This window comes from Ranitomeya imitator, chromosome 4, assembly GCF_032444005.1.
Source record: "Ranitomeya imitator isolate aRanImi1 chromosome 4, aRanImi1.pri, whole genome shotgun sequence".
In the NCBI taxonomy this organism is placed as follows: domain Eukaryota; kingdom Metazoa; phylum Chordata; class Amphibia; order Anura; family Dendrobatidae; genus Ranitomeya; species Ranitomeya imitator.
Window position 1 is genome coordinate 536,210,496 of NC_091285.1, and position 19,010 is coordinate 536,229,505.

The following is a 19,010-nucleotide window of genomic DNA, read 5'->3' on the forward strand; positions in this document are numbered from 1 at the left end:
TTAACAGAATAAAAATTCAAAATGTGAAAATTGCGAAATTTTCAAAATTTTCGCCAAATTTCCGTGTTTATCACAAATAAATGCAGAATTTATTGACCTAAATTTACCACGAACATGAAGCCCAATATGTCACGAAAAAACAATCTCAGAACCGCTAGGATCCGTTGAAGCGTTCCTGAGTTATTACCTCATAAAGGGACACTGGTCAGAATTGCAAAAAACGGCAAGGTCTTTAAGGTCAAAATAGGCTGGGTCTTGAAGGGGTTAAGTTCTGGGTGTACACCTCTTCCTTTTTTTTTTGTATAGTCCACTCGTGGTGAATGGTTAGCAGTAGTATCATTGTATATAAATTATGCTGTTAACCTTGGTGGTCCTTTTGTGCTCTGTAAACCAACTGATGCGTGGGAGAGGTGCCGCCCTTATGTATCTGTAGGTTTCCTGTTCTTGAAGGGCGGATCCCCTCTCTCCGTGGTGCTGTAATGGACTCCGAAAAACACCGTTAACCTGTGAGTAACGAAGACTATTCCCCGCCCAGGGACTGCTTTAGGACGTCCCATGGTCCTGTGTCCCCAATGAGGCGTAGGAGAAATAGGGATTTTTGTGTATTCACCGTAAAATCCTTTTTTCCGAGCCAAACATTGGGGTACACCGCATCCTGTTAGCCTAATGTCTTGTGTTTGTTCGTTAGTTTTTGACATACTTTATTCTTGTTAATGGTTAAGCTCCTACTGCTTTGTTTCCGAACTGGTTCAATTAGATCCAGCAGGAGGGTGTATACTGCAGGGGAGGAGCTAATCTTTCTATGTTCACTTAGTGTCCTCCTAGTGGCAGCAGCATAACACCCATGGTCCTGTGTCCCCCAATGATTGGCTCGGAGAAAAGGATTTTACAGTGAGTACACAAAAATCCCTATTTTATATTGTCCACACCTGTCACTTGCCACAGGTGAGTTTCAATGAGCATCACATGTTTGAAACAAACAAAATTTTGGAAAGGTGCCAACAATTTTGCTTGGCCCATTATGGGGGTTTTGTGTGAAATGATGTCCAATTTGCATTTTTTTTCCCTCTGCTTTTTTGTGTTCCGATACACACAGAAAATAAATGTGTATAACAAAACCTGTGTAATTGCATTGCAATAATTTTCTGGGAGAAATATTTCATTTTCTGGAACAATTTCAAGAGTGCCAACACTGTCTGTGAATATATTTTAGTGTATGTATATGTTGTATATATTTATATACATACACAATGTTCTATGTGCAATTTATTTTTTCACCTGTTTTAGCCACAAAAGCAAGAAGAAATTTATTTGTTCAAGAGAATCGCTCTTCCACAAGGAGAGGCAGTAAGATGCCACGAAGTCAGTCTGTATCTGCAGTGGAGGGTCTGAAGCATAAGCGAAGCAAAAGTCATGATGGCACTACAGGTGACTTTACAAGATATTTGTGTCATTTCTGTTAGAATTAATGAAGGGTATGTTTACATGGAAAATACACTGTGGACTTTTATAATCTGCTGCTGAACTTGCTTTTCGCCTAAACATTATCATGTGCATGCATACATGCATTAGCCAAATTAGATTAGCATTGATTCTGCACCAAAGTCCTGTCCTATTTCTTAGTGTGTGTGTACATGGCCTTACTGAGATGGTGATAGGAAATGCATGCTGTCAAAATTTTGTCCTAAACCATGGCTGAGCTTTCTCCTTTTCGCAATCTAGCCTACAACAGTTATTTATGTGAACAATGTACGGCATGAATAATCAAGGATTGAAAACACATGAATTCCTGATACTGGTTAAAAGGGATGTTCATCACTGAAACAACCCCTTAATTGCTATGTTCCCCTGTGTAAATGAACAGTCTATACTCGCCTCTGGTGCCGGGACTGCTCCTGCGATCTCTGGGCTCACGTTCCTATGCCAATCAGTGGCCGCTTCACTCGCACTTCCTTCTGATGAAACTGACACCCATAAGAAGTGAGTGCTGCTTTGCCTTCCGCCAAAGGTCAATTCTACCCAAAGGACCTGAGTGAAGCAGTCGCTCATTGGCTGCAGTACTCTTCTGGCCCAAGAACGTCACACAAGCCCTGGGAGACCAGGCGCCAACATCGCTGGATTGGCACCGTAGGTGAGAATTAGCTGCTGCTTTATTCCTCCTTTATAAAATAACAATTGAACAATAAAAAGCGTAGAAGTGCAAATAATGTAGTGTAAATATACGCTAGTTAAAAGGTGGTAGTAGCAAAGCTAGTGGGCTTTGTTTTTGCATTTTGTTTTTTTCTTGTTTCTTCCAAGAGCCATGACTGAGCTGCCAGGTAATGGACGTGCTCACCCCGTGAGCCTGTTCATACAGATATGACGCATATCCTGAAGGGGTTAAAGAGCACAACAGCAATTTTGACAGATGACATGAATTGTGCAGTATGCATCACTTTTCGTATTGTCAAAACTCACAAGAGTAAGATCTACCACACAGGTCCAGGACCGCTTTACAGCTTCTGTTAGAAATGGAAGCAAATGTTTATCTTTTATGGGTTCTCTATAGAAAGGAGTTGTCCAAGGTAGGAAAAACATGGCCACTTTCTTCTCTAAGCACACCACAAATGTCCAAAAGTCAGGAGCCCTGTTAATTTCAGTGGAGCTGAGCAGTAATACCCAACATAACTTTTGGACAGATGTGATGCTGACTCTAGAAGTAACTGGCCAAGTCTCCCAAATCCTGGACAACCACTTCAATTGAGCTTAGTTTTGTTTGTTGTTCTCCCCTTAACAATAAGCAGATTCCATAACCGTGTGATTGCTGCTTTCCCGTTTACTAGATCATTATAAGCTACTGACAAAGAAAGTGACAGAAACGCCTGCACACAAGCAAATGTCCAACAGACTTCTTTACAAGCAGATTAAAGGCCGGTGAGTGTTGGGTGGTACATGTTTGTTTTTCTCCAACACCCTTCTTTCTTGTTTTCATCAGTAGGTATTTTCCCAGTTCCTTCTTTTATTCAGTTGTGCTCAAAAGCTTACATACCCTTGCAGAACATTTGCATTCTTGGCTTTTTTTCAGAGAATGTGAATAACCCCAACATTTTTTCTCCACTTATGGTTAGTGGTTGGGTGAAGCCATTTATTGTCAAACTACTGTTTTCTTTTTTGTAAATCATGACAACCCCAAACATCCAAATGACCCTGATCAAAAGTTCACATAAAAAACAAGTATATATATTTAGCTCAATATATAAAGGGATTTCTATAACAATAATATCCTTGTCAATGACAAGTTATGAGTTATTCAAGTAGGGAAACAGGTGCAACAATAAAGTCATGTGTAACACCACAGGTACAGCATATTAGATTAGAGCTCAACAGTCAAACCCGTAAAGTGACAGTGCAATAGTATATCAAGTAGACCAGTGAGACTCAGTGTAGATATTGTCATCTCTATCTCTAGTGAAAGGTTAAAGTATACAAACGTGGCACTGACTGAAGTAGTACAAGAATCACACATCATGGTTGCCGTTACCCATCGCTGCCCTGTGATGCTACACACGCTGTCCCGACACGTGTTTCACGTGGGCTTCTTCCGCGGGCTGCCCAGTTCAGTGAATGCCAGTAGAATGTTGCCTGGCTATCTGCATTGTGCCACCTGCAAAGCTTAGTGGAGGAGGAGTGATGCTATTTAGGCCTTAGTTCCATTAAAGAGAAAATTTAACGGGTTATTCCCAAAATCTGTGTGATCCTATAATAATGTACACATATATATTTACTCATTTGTGCCAGTATAACTTCATTTTAAATCACCCCGTTTTGCCCGAAAGTATTCCCCTCCACCCTGCAGTAGGCATTGGGATCATCCTGCTGTAGTTTAGTCATGTGCATCATGAGTTCCACTATGGCGCTCTTCTGGGATGTGCCTAAAACTGATGTCAGAAAGAGGTGGAGCCTCCTTTATAGTGCAGAGCTCATACCAGGATTCAGCAGTGTATGTTGGTAATGAAGAGGAGCGATGGACTGTAGGCTGTGTATAGAGTGGTCGCAAGGTGTAATATACTGCAGGATGGTGCTTTATGTAGAGGGGGCTTAAAGGTCTGATGTACTGCATGCTAGTGCTTTTTTTTTTAGAAAAGGGGCTGAAAGTTACTGCAGGATTGGGGAGATATACTGCAGTATGGGATTGTGTTTAGAGGGATCTGAAAATAGTTACTATTAATTGCCTGATGCTGAGAGGTTAATCATATGAAGCTCCAAATGCTGCTCTTTTGCAGCAGAGAGAATCCCCTCTGCCATATGCGTCAATAAAAAATTGCCGTTTCACATCAGTGATCTGTCAGCAGCAGTCTACAAGCACAACTCTTCACCGTCATTTGCAAGCACTGTTATGGAGTAGTGCAGGAGAGTTGAGCTCTGCTATAAACCAGCTAACAATGCAGTTATATTCATGAAGATGAAATCAGGCAGGCAGTGTACTTTATAGGAGCAGATGGTGCACAGAAGCATAAAAGGTGAACTCTACATTTAGATTAGTGTAGTGGTAACTCAGGTGGGACTAGTAAGGAACACGTAAGAGGGAGGAGACTGCAGCTCTGAAAATCAAGTGCTGCTGGAAAAATGTAGTTTTCGTCAATAAGAGTAGGATCGACCTTTTCAGCTGTGTACATACAGCTTCACAAAGCTTAAGAAAAGACAAGGGTACAAGAAAGAAACCTCATTGGGCTTAGTCTGTATATTAAAGAGCTATTAGTGTGAATAGAACGGTGCTTGCATCTAGCGGTTCTCATTAGCAGCAAATAAAGACAACTACCACCACTTGTCTGCTTGGAAGTATTAGAAAATAGGAATGATTCACACTTAACAAGAACCAAGAAGACCTAGGCAGCTTAGGGATTAATTAGTTAAACTTAACAGATATGACTGTTAGCATGACCCTGATCCCAAAATGAATAAGATTATATACACCGTAACCCATTTCTCCTTCGCCTCATTGGGGGACACAGGACAGTGGGTGTATGCTTCTGCCGCCAGGAGGCTGACACTAAGTAAACTTGAAAAAAAGTTAGCTCCTCCTCCATCGTATACACCCTGACACTGGCTACCAGAGACTCCAGTTTATGCTTAGTGTCTCAAGGAGGCACATCTCTGGGTCCTGGATCGTTGGACCCGATTTTTCAACATCTTTGGATTGAAGGGGCGACGGACCTTTTTGAAGGTCCGATCTCCCCAAACCATCAACGGGCAAGTACGTGCGATGTTTCTCCACGTATCCTTCCCCGCTACGTGGGATTCTTCACCGGACTTAGCTCTGACCACCCTGAGGTAGCTAGACTCCAGGCTGTACAGGTGCCCGTAAGATGTCCGTGTGTTCCCCCCTGATTTCTACACCCCTGCGGTGTTAGCTGGGGTGGTGGACGGTCCCTCTCCTTATCCTGGGGATAATGGAGATAGGGTTCCTGCACCGTCATTTGTTCTACCCCTCGATGAGTGTGGTATGACAAGGGGGTTTACCTGCTGCTGCGTCCTCCGGGAGTGCGGTGCCTTTTTTAGCGCTGCTGAGGCCGGCGTCTTGGTGATGCGGCATGATCCGACGCTGCAGCATTAGGACAGCGGCGCTGCAGTGTGATCCGACGCGGCGTTAGGACTGCGGCGCTGCAGCGTGATCCGGCGCTGCAGCGTTAGGACAGCGGCACTGCAGCGTGGTCCGGCGCTGTGGCGTTATGACAGCGGCGCTGCAGCGCAGCTACGATGCAGCGTGGTCCGGGCGGCGCCGCGGCGTTTGGAGCGACACTGCGGGTATGATCGGTGCCGCTGTCCCCCCAGAGGCTTCGGCCCTGCCTGGCTGCTACGGACGTGGGGCAGCTTCCTGGAGTCCGGGACCTCCGGCCATCAGACCGCGCTGTGAGGCTCCGCCCCCTCCGGCGCGTCACTTCTGGTTCCGGCTCTCCTCGCTCTAAGGGGGAAAAATTGAGGCCCCGGCTTCGGGCCTGCTCCAGGCCGCAGCATCGTTTGGCGGTCCCTCCCCCCTAAGGCCTGCTGTGTATATAAGACAGCGCTATTGGGCTCCGCATCGTGCTTTCAGGATCCATCACGGTACTCGTGGGGACACACGACTGGGGTAAGTGCTTCTCCCTCCATCTGGCTGAAGCATTCTTTTTGTCCCAGTCTCTGGCCCTGGGTATAGCTTTACGGATCGTTATGTCTAGAAGGGTTAAGACTCACACGGTTCTTTTTACCGGTTGTGTATCTTGTCATGCCCCTTTTCCGCACGCCCAAAGTAATCGCCTCTGCGAGGCCTGTGACTCTGAACACGCCCAGGAGCCCCCCCCCTGCCAGTAGTCTCTCCGGCTCCGGTTCCTCAAGCAGATGCTGGGGCAGCTCCGCCAGAATGGGTCACGTCCTTGTCGCAATCCATGGCGTCCCTTACTGAAGCAATCAAATCTCTGCAGACCCCGGCAGTCAGGGACGGTAGTCCACCTGTCTCGGAGAGGGCCTCAGGGTCTCAGGAGCCTTCGGCCTGCAGGGGCCGCGCTCACACTAGACAGACGCATGGAAAGCGGATTCGCAAAGCGTCGTCCAGGCACTCAGGTGCTTCCGCATCCTGGAGTTCCGTATCTCGTTCTCCTTCCCCTGCAGAAAGCGGGGAAGTTGAGACTGATTACGAGTCAGAAGGGTCTCTTAATTTTGAGAAACCTGGTTTTCAGGAGTCGGTAGATTGACAGCCTCAATCAGGCTATCAGTCTTTGGGGATAGAGGACGAGCTCGCCCCATCCTCTGATCATAAGGTCTCATTTAAGCGGGCTAAACTGGCCCATAGGGTTTTTTCCTCTCACCCTGAGTTTGAGCATCTGATTCAACGCAACCGGGAGCACCCACACAAGCGTTTTTCAGGGCAAAGAGCTCTGAAGGCCAGGTATCCCTTTGCTTCGGAACTTTGTAGTAACTGGGCAGGAAACCCTTCTGTAGATCCTCCAGTGTCCCGTTTAGCCTCTAACACATTGCTATCTCTGCCTAATGGCTCATCAATTAAGGATATTACGGATCGTCTTATAGAGAGCTTGGCTCGTTCCGTCTTTGAGGCTTCAAGTTCAGCACTTTTTCCTTCCTTTGCAGCAACTTGGGTTGCCAGGGCTATGATTTCTTGGTCAGTCGTTATCTAAGGCTCTCCAAGAAGGTAATTTGTCAGCAGAATTGGCAGAAATGTCATCTCAGGTAGCAATGGCTGGTAGTTATCTGATTAACGCATCCTTAGATGCGGCAGATTGTGCTTCTTCGGCTGCATCTAATGCTATTGCCATCAGAAGGGCCCTTTGGTTAAGGTCCTGGCGGGCTGATTCTACCTCTAAAAAATCTTACATCCCTACCATATCAGAGTGGTCGTTTGTTCGGAGAGAAGCTGGATCAGCTTATTTCTGACTCCACAGGAGGGAAGAGTAAGTTTCTTCCTCAGCAGAGGTCTAGACAGCCTTTTCGTCGCCAATTTCAGGTCCGTTTTAGAACCTTTCGCAACGTTAGATGGGCCCCAGCATCAGGCTCTCCTGCGCAGGGTCAACCCAATCAGGACCAAGACGGTCGGACTCCTTATACGGCCAGCCAGGGGGGAAGAATGCGTCCCCAGTCTACTAGATCCAGAGGATTTGGGACTCAAAGATTTTCGGCTAAGTGACTGGAGGCCCCCTCTGGGTGTCTCCAACAGAGTAGGCGGACGTCTACTTTTATTTCGCCAGGTCTGGCTTCAGGTAATCCACGACCAGTGGGTTGGAGAGCTCGTATCATCAGGGTACAAAATAGAGCTGGTTCAGCTGCCTCCTCCCTGGTTCTTTCCATCCCGTCTTCCCAGGTCCAAGTCTCTTCGTCAAAGCCTGTTCAATTCCGTAGAGTCCCTTCGTATCAGCGGTGTAATTTCTCCTGTTCCAAGGGAGGAAAGGTTTCAGGGCTTTTATTCCAATCTTTTTGTAGTGCCCAAAAAGGATGGAGCAGTAAGGCCTATTCTAGATCTCAAACTCTTAAACAGGTTTGTCCGCATTCGTCACTTTCGGATGGAGTCTCTCCGGTCAGTCATCGCCTCTTTGGAAAAGGGAGAGTTTTTGGCCTCAGTAGACATTCAGGATGCTTATCTTCATATTCCCATCTTTCCACCTCATCAAAGATTTCTCCGGTTTGCCGTAAACAATCTACACTTTCAATTCACGGCATTACCCTTCGGGCTGGCCTCCGCTCCCAGGGTGTTCACAAGTCATGTCTACTGTGGTTTCCATTCTGCACTCCCGAGGTATAGTTGTCTTGCCATACCTGGACGATCTGCTGATCAAGGGACCGACTTTTCAATCTTGCAGGGAAAATGTCGGCTTCACTCTGGACACCCTTTCTCGTCTAGGTTGGCTGGTGAATTTAAGGAAGTCATCCCTACAGCCGTCCCGGAAGATCTCATTTTTAGGCATGATCTTCGACACCTCTCAAGCCCTATCAATCCTTCCCCAGGACAAGGTCCTAGCCCTTCGGCGGGAAGTGAGGAATCTTCAACAACCAGGCCCTCATACGATTCGGTCTGGCATGAGGGTGTTAGGAAAGATGGTTGCGACTATAGAGGCGGTTCCGTTTGCGCAGCTTCATCTTCGACCCCTCCAACAAGCAATCCTATCAGTGTGGAACAGAAATCCTCTCTCTCAACCGCAGATTTCGGTTGTCTCTCCAGGCCAGGTTGGCCCTCTCTTGGTGGCTAAACAGCTCATCTCTACTCAGGGGGAAGCCCTTTCCCCCAACCAATTGGTTAGTGGTCACAACAGATGCCAGTCTCCTGGGTTGGGGAGCAGTATTCTTTCATCACACTGCTCAGGGGCTCTGGTCTCCCCTGGAATCAGCCCTCCCCATCAATATCTTAGAGATTCGAGCAGTTCGACTAGCCTTGTTACATTTCCACCATCTTCTGGCAGGTCGCCCTGTCCGAATCCAATCGGACAACGCCACAGCGGTAGCCTACATAAATCACCAGGGGGGCACCCGCAGCAAGGCAGCCATGCGGGAGGTGAAGCAAATCCTACTCTGGGCGGAGAGGAATCACTCTGTAATCTCAGCGGTCCACGTTCTGGGCGAAGAAAACTGGGCGGCAGATTTCCTAAGCCGTCAGGGTCTGGCCTCCGGGGAGTGGTCTCTCCATCCCGAGGTATTTTTGCAGATTTGCCATCTTTGGGGGACTCCGGACGTGGATCTAATGGCGTCCAAGATGAATGCCAAGGTGCCCAGTTTTGTCTCTCGGTACCGAGACCCCCGGGCGATCGCCGGGGATGCGCTGGTATTGTCTTGGAACCAGTTTCATCTCTCTTATCTGTTCCCTCCTCTGGCACTGCTCCCGAGGGTAATCAAGAAAATCAAATCAGAGCACCGGCCATCCTGATCGCTCCGGATTGGCCACGACGGGCCTGGTATGCAGACCTGGTACAACTTCTCGCCGGGGTTCCTTGGCGGCTCCCCGATCGGCCGGATCTTCTATCTCAAGGGCCGATCTACCACCAGAACTCAGAGGTCCTACGTTTGACGGCCTGGCCGTTGAATCTTGGGTTTAAACCCAGGCAGGGTTTTCTCAAGAAGTGGCGGAAACCATGATCAGTGCACATAAGCCCGTCTCGGCCAAGATTTATTATCACACTTGGAAGGTGTTCCTTTCCTGGTGTAGAGAGCGCGGGCTGCCTCCTCTGCGTTTTTCCATTCCGAACATTCTAGCCTTCCTTCAAGCAGGCCTGGATTCTGGGCTTGCTCCAAGTACTCTTAAAAGGTAGATTTCGGCTTTCAGTCATTTTTCAGCGCAAGATTGCTACTAATCGTCAGGTCAGGACTTTTTTCCAGGGAGTCGCTCATAAGGTCCCTCCTTATAGGACTACTTTGGAAGCTTGGGACCTTAATTTGGTTTTAAGGGCTTTACAGAACGCTCCTTTAGAGCCTCTTCAAGATATTTCTTTGATGTTTCTTTCTTGGAAAGTCGTATTTTTAGTGGCCATAACGTCCATAAGACGGGTATCGGAGCTGGCAGCCCTTTCTTGTCGTTCCTGTTATGCTGTGCTATCAGGCAACACAGTGTGCAGTAATCAGCGCACATACAGTGATATGGCAATAACCCAAAAACAATAGAACAAGCTCTGAGACGTGGAATCTCTGCAGACTGCAATACCTGAACCTATCCTCACAACTAAAAGCAGCAGTGGATTGCGCCTAACACTACCTATGCAACTCTGCACTGCCTGAGGAGCTGACTAGCCTGAAGATAGAAATACAAGCCTGACTTGCCTCAGAGAAATACCCCAAAGGAATAGGCAGCCCCCCACATATAATGACTGTTAGCAAGATGAAAAGACAAAACGTAGGAATGAAATAGATTCAGCAAAGTGAGGCCCGATATTCTAGACAGAGCGAGGATAGCAAAGAGAACTATGCAGTCTACAAAAAACCCTAAAGCAGAACCACGCAAAGGCGGGCAAAAAGACCCACCGTGCCGAACTAACGGCACGGCGGTGCACCCTTTGCGTCTCAGAGCTTCCAGCAAAAGAGAATAGCACAGCTGGACAGAAAAAACGGAAACAAAAACAAAGTAACACTTATCTAGCAGAGCAGCAGGCCACAGGAAAGATGCAGTAGCTCAGATCCAACACTGGAACATTGACAAGGAGCAAGGAAGACAGACTCAGGTGGAGTTAAATAGCAAGTCAGCCAACGAGCTCACCAAAACACCTGAGGGAGGAAGCCCAGAGGCTGCAATACCACTTGTGACCACAGGAGTGAATTCAGCCACAGAATTCACAACAGTACCCCCCCCTTGAGGAGGGGTCACTGAACCCTCACCAGAACCCCCAGGCCGACCAGGATGAGCCACATGAAAGGCACGAACAAGATCTGGGGCATGGACATCAGAGGCAAAAACCCAGGAATTATCCTCCTGAGCATAACCCTTCCATTTGACAAGATACTGGAGTTTCCGTCTAGAGACACGAGAATCCAAAATTTTCTCCACAATATACTCCAATTCCCCCTCCACCAAAACAGGGGCAGGAGGCTCCACAGATGGAACCATAGGTGCCACGTATCTTCTCAACAACGACCTATGGAATACATTATGTATGGAAAAGGAGTCTGGGAGGGTCAGACGAAAAGACACCGGATTGAGAATCTCAGAAATCCTATACGGACCAATAAAACGAGGTTTAAATTTAGGAGAGGAAACCTTCATAGGAATATGACGAGAAGATAACCAAACCAGATCCCCAACACGAAGTCGGGGACCCACACAGCGTCTACGATTAGCGAAATGCTGAGCCTTCTCCTGGGACAAGGTCAAATTGTCCACTACCTGAGTCCAGATCTGCTGCAACCTGTCCACCACAGAATCCACACCAGGACAGTCCGAAGACTCAACCTGTCCTGAAGAGAAACGAGGATGGAACCCAGAATTGCAGAAAAATGGAGAGACCAAGGTAGCCGAGCTGGCCCGATTATTAAGGGCGAACTCAGCCAACGGCAAAAAGGACACCCAATCATCCTGGTCAGCAGAAACAAAACATCTCAGATATGTTTCCAAGGTCTGATTGGTTCGTTCGGTCTGGCCATTAGTCTGAGGATGAAAGGCCGAGGAAAAAGATAGGTCAATGCCCATCCTACCACAAAAGGCTCGCCAGAACCTCGAGACAAACTGGGAACCTCTGTCAGAAACAATATTCTCAGGAATGCCATGCAAACGAACCACATGCTGGAAGAACAAAGGCACCAAATCAGAGGAGGAAGGCAATTTAACCAAGGGCACCAGATGGACCATTTTAGAAAAGCGATCACAGACCACCCAAATGACCGACATCTTTTGAGAAACGGGAAGGTCAGAAATGAAATCCATCGAAATATGTGTCCAAGGCCTCTTCGGGACCGGCAAGGGCAAAAGCAACCCACTGGCACGTGAACAGCAGGGCTTAGCCCTAGCACAAATCCCACAGGACTGCACAAAAGCACGCACATCCCGTGACAGAGATGGCCACCAGAAGGATCTAGCCACTAACTCTCTGGTACCAAAGATTCCTGGATGACCAGCCAGCACCGAACAATGAAGTTCAGAGATAACTTTACTAGTCCACCTATCAGGGACGAACAGTTTCTCGGCCGGACAACGATCAGGTTTATTAGCCTGAAATTTCTGCAACACTCTCCGCAAATCAGGAGAGATGGCAGACACAATGACTCCTTCCTTGAGGATACTCGCCGGCTCAGATAACCCCGGAGAGTCGGGCACAAAACTCCTAGACAGAGCATCCGCCTTCACATTTTTAGAGCCCGGAAGGTACGAAATCACAAAATCAAAACGAGCAAAAAATAACGACCAACGGGCCTGTCTAGGATTCAAGCGCTTGGCAGACTCGAGATAAGTAAGATTCTTATGATCAGTCAATACCACCACGCGATGCTTAGCTCCCTCAAGCCAATGACGCCACTCCTCGAATGCCCACTTCATGGCCAGCAACTCTCGGTTGCCCACATCATAATTACGCTCAGCAGCAGAAAATTTCCTGGAAAAGAAAGCACATGGTTTCAACACTGAGCAACCAGAACCTCTCTGTGACAAAACCGCCCCTGCTCCAATCTCAGAAGCATCAACCTCGACCTGGAACAGAAGAGAAACATCTGGTTGACACAACACAGGGGCACAGCAAAAACGACGCTTCAACTCCTGAAAAGCTTCCACGGCAGCAGAAGACCAATTAACCAAATCAGCACCCTTCTTGGTCAAATCGGTCAATGGTCTGGCAATGCTAGAAAAATTACAGATGAAGCGACGATAAAAATTAGCAAAGCCCAGGAATTTCTGCAGACTTTTCAGAGATGTCGGCTGAGTCCAATCCTGGATGGCCTGGACCTTAACCGGATCCATCTCGATAGTAGAAGGGGAAAAGATGAACCCCAAAAATGAAACTTTTTGCACACCGAAGAGACACTTTGATCCCTTCACGAACAAGGAATTAGCACGCAGTACCTGGAAAACCATTCTGACTTGCTTCACATGAGACTCCCAATCATCAGAGAAGATCAAAATGTCATCCAAGTAAACAATCAGGAATTTATCCAGATACTCACGGAAAATGTCATGCATAAAAGACTGAAAAACAGATGGAGCATTGGCAAGTCCGAACGGCATCACCAGATACTCAAAATGACCCTCGGGCGTATTAAATGCCGTTTTCTATTCATCTCCCTGCCTGATTCTCACCAGATTATACGCACCACGAAGATCAATCTTGGTAAACCAACTAGCCCCCTTAATCCGAGCAAACAAGTCAGATATCAATGGCAAGGGATACTGAAACTTAACAGTGATCTTATTAAGAAGGCGGTAATCAATACACGGTCTTAGCGAACCATCCTTTTTGGCTACAAAAAAGAACCCTGCTCCCAATGGTGATGACGATGGGCGAATATGTCCCTTCTCCAGGGATTCTTTCACATAACTGCGCATAGCGGTGTGTTCAGGCACGGACAAATTAAATAAACGACCCTTAGGGAATTTACTACAATCACAATTCCTATGCGGAGGTAGGGCATCAGACTTGGGCTCTTCAAATACATCCTGAAAGTCAGACAAGAACTCTGGGATGTCAGAAGGAATGGATGACGAAATAGACAAAAATGGAACATCACCATGTACTCCCTGACAACCCCAGCTGGTTACCTACTGGATTATGGGTTTGTAGCCATGGCAACCCCAACACGACCACATCATGCAGATTATGCAGTACCAGAAAGCGAATAACTTCCTGATGTGCAGGAGCCATGCACATGGTCAGCTGGGCCCAGTACTGAGGCTTATTCTTGGCCAAAGGTGTAGCATCAATTCCTCTCAACGGAATAGGACATCGCAAAGGCTCCAAGAAAAATCCACAACGTTTAGCATAATCCAAATCCATCAGATTCAGGGCAGCGCCTGAATCCACAAACGCCATGACAGAATACGATGACAAAGAGCATATCAAGGTAATGGACAGAAGGAATTTGGACTGTACAGTACCAATGACGGCAGAGCTATCGAACCGCCTAGTGCGCTTAGGACAATTAGAAATAGCATGAGTGGAATCACCACAGTAGAAACACAGCCTGTTCAGACGTCTGTGTTCTTGCCGTTCAACTTTAGTCATAGTCCTGTCGCACTGCATAGGCTCAGGTTTACTCTCAGACAATACCGCCAGATGGTGCACAGATTTACGCTCGCGCAAGCGACGACCGATCTGAATGGCCAAGGACATAGACTCATTCAAACCAGCAGGCATAGGAAATCCCACCATGACATCCTTAAGAGCTTCAGAGAGACCCTTTCTGAACCAAGCCGCCAGTGCAGATTCATTCCACAGAGTGAGTACTGACCACTTCCTAAATTTCTGACAATATACTTCTACATCATCCTGACCCTGGCATAAAGCCAGCAAATTTTTCTCAGCCTGATCCACTGAATTAGGCTCATCGTAAAGCAATCCAAGCGCCTGGAAAAACGCATCAACATTACTCAATGCAGGGTCTCCTGGCGCAAGAGAAAACGCCCAGTCCTGTGGGTCGCCGCGCAAAAAAGAAATAATAATCAAAACCTGTTGAATAGGATTACCAGAAGAATGAGGTTTCAAGGCCAGAAATAGCTTACAATTATTTTTGAAGCTCAGGAACTTAGTTCTGTCACCAAAAAACAAATCAGGAATAGGAATTCTTGGTTCTAGCATAGATTTCTGATCAATTGTATCTTGAATCTTTTGTACATTTATAACGAGATTATCCATTGAGGAGCACAGAGCCTGAATATCCATGTCCACAGCTGTGTCCTGAAGCACTCTAATGTCTAGGGGAAAAAAAAAAAACAAACAAAAAAAAAAAACTGAAGACAGGGCTGAGGAAAAAAAAATGATGTCAGGACTTCTTTTTTCCCTCTATTGAGAATCATTGGTTTGGGCTCCTTGTACTGTTATGCTGTGCTATCAGGCAACACAGTGTGCAGTAATCAGCGCACATACAGTGATATGGCAATAACCCAAAAACAATAGAACAAGCTCTGAGACGTGGAATCTCTGCAGACTGCAATACCTGAACCTATCCTCACACAACTAAAAGCAGCAGTGGATTGCGCCTAACACTACCTATGCAACTCGGCACTGCCTGAGGAGCTGACTAGCCTGAAGATAGAAATACAAGCCTGACTTGCCTCAGAGAAATACCCCAAAGGAATAGGCAGCCCCCCACATATAATGACTGTTAGCAAGATGAAAAGACAAAACGTAGGAATGAAATAGATTCAGCAAAGTGAGGCCCGATATTCTAGACAGAGCGAGGATAGCAAAGAGAACTATGCAGTCTACAAAAAACCCTAAAGCAGAACCACGCAAAGGCGGGCAAAAAGACCCACCGTGCCGAACTAACGGCACGGCGGTGCACCCTTTGCGTCTCAGAGCTTCCAGCAAAAGAGAATAGCACAGCTGGACAGAAAAAACGGAAACAAAAACAAAGTAACACTTATCTAGCAGAGCAGCAGGCCACAGGAAAGATGCAGTAGCTCAGATCCAACACTGGAACATTGACAAGGAGCAAGGAAGACAGACTCAGGTGGAGTTAAATAGCAAGGCAGCCAACGAGCTCACCAAAACACCTGAGGGAGGAAGCCCAGAGGCTGCAATACCACTTGTGACCACAGGAGTGAATTCAGCCACAGAATTCACAACACGTTCCCCTTTTCTGCAGTTTCATCAGGACAAGGTAGTTCTCAGACCAGCACCGTCTTTTTTTGCCGAAGGTTGTTTCGTCATTCCACATCAATGAAGATATTGTTCTGCCCTCTTTTTGTCCGGCACCTATGCACCGTGTAGAAAAAGCTCTCCATACGTTGGATCTGGTAAGGGCTCTGAGGAGGTACGTTTCCCGAACGGCTCCTTTTCGCCAGACAGATGCTCTGTTTGTCCTTCCGCAGGGTCGCAGGAAGGGATGCGCTGCTTCAAAATCTACCCTGGCCAGGTGGATAAGGGCGACCATTCAGGAGGCTTATCGCACCATGGGCATGACGGTTCCGGCCGGAATCAAGGCTCATTCAACAAGAGCGGTGGGGGCTTCCTGGGCCGTTCGGCACCAGGCCTCAGCAGAACAGGTTTGCAAAGCTGCGACCTGGTCTAGTCTGCATACGTTTGTCAAACATTATAATGTCCACTCCCAGACCTCTGCAGATGCAGGTCTGGGTAGAAGGATTCTTCAAGCGGCAGTGGCGCATTTATAGACAACCATCATCTGGATGTCTTTGACTGGTGAGTTATTTTTCCCACCCAGGGACTGCTTTAGGACATCCCACTGTCCTGTGTCCCCCAATGAGGCGAAGGAGAAATAGGGATTTTTGTGTTACTCACCGTAAAATCCTTTTCTCCGAGACGCTCATTGGGGGACACAGCTCCCTCCCTGGTAGCCTTATGGCTGCTTTGGTTATATCTGATTACATTAGTCAGTAGGATCTTTTCTAGACATAAAGTTTCTGTATTTATGCTGTTATAATATTTTTTGTGTTTTGTTCTCCTACTGCTTTTTGCACCAAACTGGAGTCTCTGGTAGCCAGTGTCAGGGTGTATACGATGGAGGAGAAGCTAACTTTTTTTCAAGTTTACTTAGTGTCAGCCTCCTGGCGGCAGAAGCATACACCCACTGTCCTGTGTCCCCCAATGAGCGTCTCGGAGAAAAGGATTTTACGGTGAGTAACACAAAAATCCCTATTTCTGAAGCATAGCATAGTTCTAAAAACTAAACTGCAAGTGGATAGCAGCAATAGAAATTTGCACAAAAGAGATCCGACATCAGGGAAGAGCCTACATTCATAAATGTTCAATGATAAACTGTTGTAAAAGTAGAGGTGTACCTCATAGTGCCAGTCTGTCCTGGGGCGATGGCAGTTATACGTGCTGTGAAAAAATACTTGAGCGGTGCCCAGCCAGTGGCACATGCTCTCTGCAAGGTCTCCAGAGAAAAGACTTCAGAGTGGAGAAGGAGCGTTCACGACTTCACTGTCAGAGCAAGTCAGCTGTCTGTTTTCTTGGTTCTAGTAATGCGTAAATCACTCCTATTTTCTGTGTATTGAAGAGTTTGCCAGGTCATAAATATTTGATTACCGTATTTTTCGGACTAAAAGACGCACTTTTTCCCCCCCAAAAAAGGGGGGAAAATAGGGGGTGCGTCTAATAGTCGCAATGCAGGCTTACCTAGGTGGCAGAGGTGCGGTTGCGGGGGTGTGGCGGCAGAGGAGGCGCAGTAAGCGGGGTCCCTTTCCCCGGTATGGTGATCCAGCAGGCCCGGTATGCAGCAGAGCCGGGTGAATCCTCTTGTTATCGGTGGTGGCGGCCATTTTCCGGAGGCCACGCGTGCGCAGATGGAGCGCTCTGCTTCCCGGGGCTTCAGGAAAATGGCCGCCGCGATCTCCATCTGCGCACGCGCGGCCTCCCGCGGCCATTTTCCTGAAGCCCCGGGAGCAGAGCGCTTCATCTGCACACGCGCGGCCTCAGGAAGATGGCCGCGCCCACCGATAACAAGAGGATTCACCCGGCTCTGCTGCATACCGGGCCTGCTGCATCACCATACCGGGGAAAGGGACCCCGTTTACTGCGCCTCCTCTGCCGCCACACCCCCGCCACCGCACCTCTGCCACCGCACCTCTGCCACCTAGGTAAGCCTGCATGGTACGCCAGGGACCCCTCTCACGCCATACCTCTCACTGCACCTCCTGATCCCAGCACCTCCTGATCCCAGCACCTCCTGATCCCAGCACCTCCTGATCCCAGCACCTTCTCATCCCAGCACCTCCTCATCCCAGCATCACCCCACCTCTGCCGACACCTTGCCTCCTGTGACCCTGCTCTGCCACCGCCATAAGATACTGTAAATTCGGACAATAAGACGGACCCCCATGTTATAAAAAATCTTTTTTCTGCAATTTTCACCCCAAATTTGGGGTGCGTCTTATGGTCCGGTGCGTCTTATAGTCCGAAAAATACGGTACCTAGCTCCAGGATGGGTAATAAGTAGCAGATCAGTGGTAGCCCTTCTCCCCAGCCCCTACAGTGGCAGACCTCTATTGATCTACTGTTGATGATCTATCCTGTAGAGGTAATCAAATGCCTATGCCAGGACAACCCCTAAATTTTAAGGGTTGTCCTGGCATAGGCATTTGATTACCTCTCTACAGGATTGATCATCAACTGTAGATCAATGGAGGTCTGCCACTGAAGGGGCTGAGAGAAAGACTACCACTGATCTGCTACTGATTACCTATCCTGGAGCTAATGAGGAGTATTTATTTGTTTCTTTGCGAAAATTTAATGCAATTGTGGAAATAACCCCTAGTTTAAGGAACACCCTTTTCAGGTCCAGCATACCTGAATTCCGAGTGCACAAAGCAAGATTCATAAAGACATAGTTGGGCTTGTGCGGACAGTCAAGTTTTTCATCATCAAACTTAGGGCCCTGACCTCAAACCCCTCAGAAACCTCTGTGATGAATTATAACAGAGTTTGTGAGCCAAGCCCCCAATTATAACATCGGTGTTTGACCCACAAATGCTGTTCTGGATGAATGGGAGAAAAATCCCACACTCTCTCCAAACTCTTCTAGAAAGCCTTCTGCAAAGTAAAAAAAAAAACAAAACAATAGTTTATATCAATTCCTTCTTTTGACCCCAAGTTTTACATTTGTTGAAGCTTGTCCTTATATTTTCAGATGCCGTGAATCTCCATCAAATGTTAATATTGTTGAAGAATCTCCGCAAAAGGATTTAGGAGGTAAGTGTTGTTCTGCGACCATCCTCAGTACCACAGTACTGGTGTGAGCTATTACATGCAATAAGACTAGCCATTGCTTCTTGTGCTTTCAGCGCGAATCTGGAGCTGTAATATCTAAAGCTATTGATTTTTTAAACTAGTGAACTCCGGTCGCAGATATGTTTTATATAGGTTTCAATTTGTGACTTGCGTGCAGTGTTCATTTTTTAAAATGGT

General features: G+C 47.2%; 1 protein-coding gene across 1 annotated transcript in view; it reads left to right on the plus strand.

Annotated features, from left to right (window-relative positions):
* TICRR (TOPBP1 interacting checkpoint and replication regulator) overlaps positions 1-19,010 on the plus strand; it is a 131,642-nt gene that overhangs the window by 88,552 nt on the left and 24,080 nt on the right. Inside the window, exons 15-17 of the mRNA XM_069766219.1 lie at positions 1,288-1,428; positions 2,823-2,913; positions 18,733-18,794. Coding sequence (XP_069622320.1) covers positions 1,288-1,428; positions 2,823-2,913; positions 18,733-18,794 — 294 coding nt within the window. The remainder of the gene's footprint in view (positions 1-1,287; positions 1,429-2,822; positions 2,914-18,732; positions 18,795-19,010) is intronic.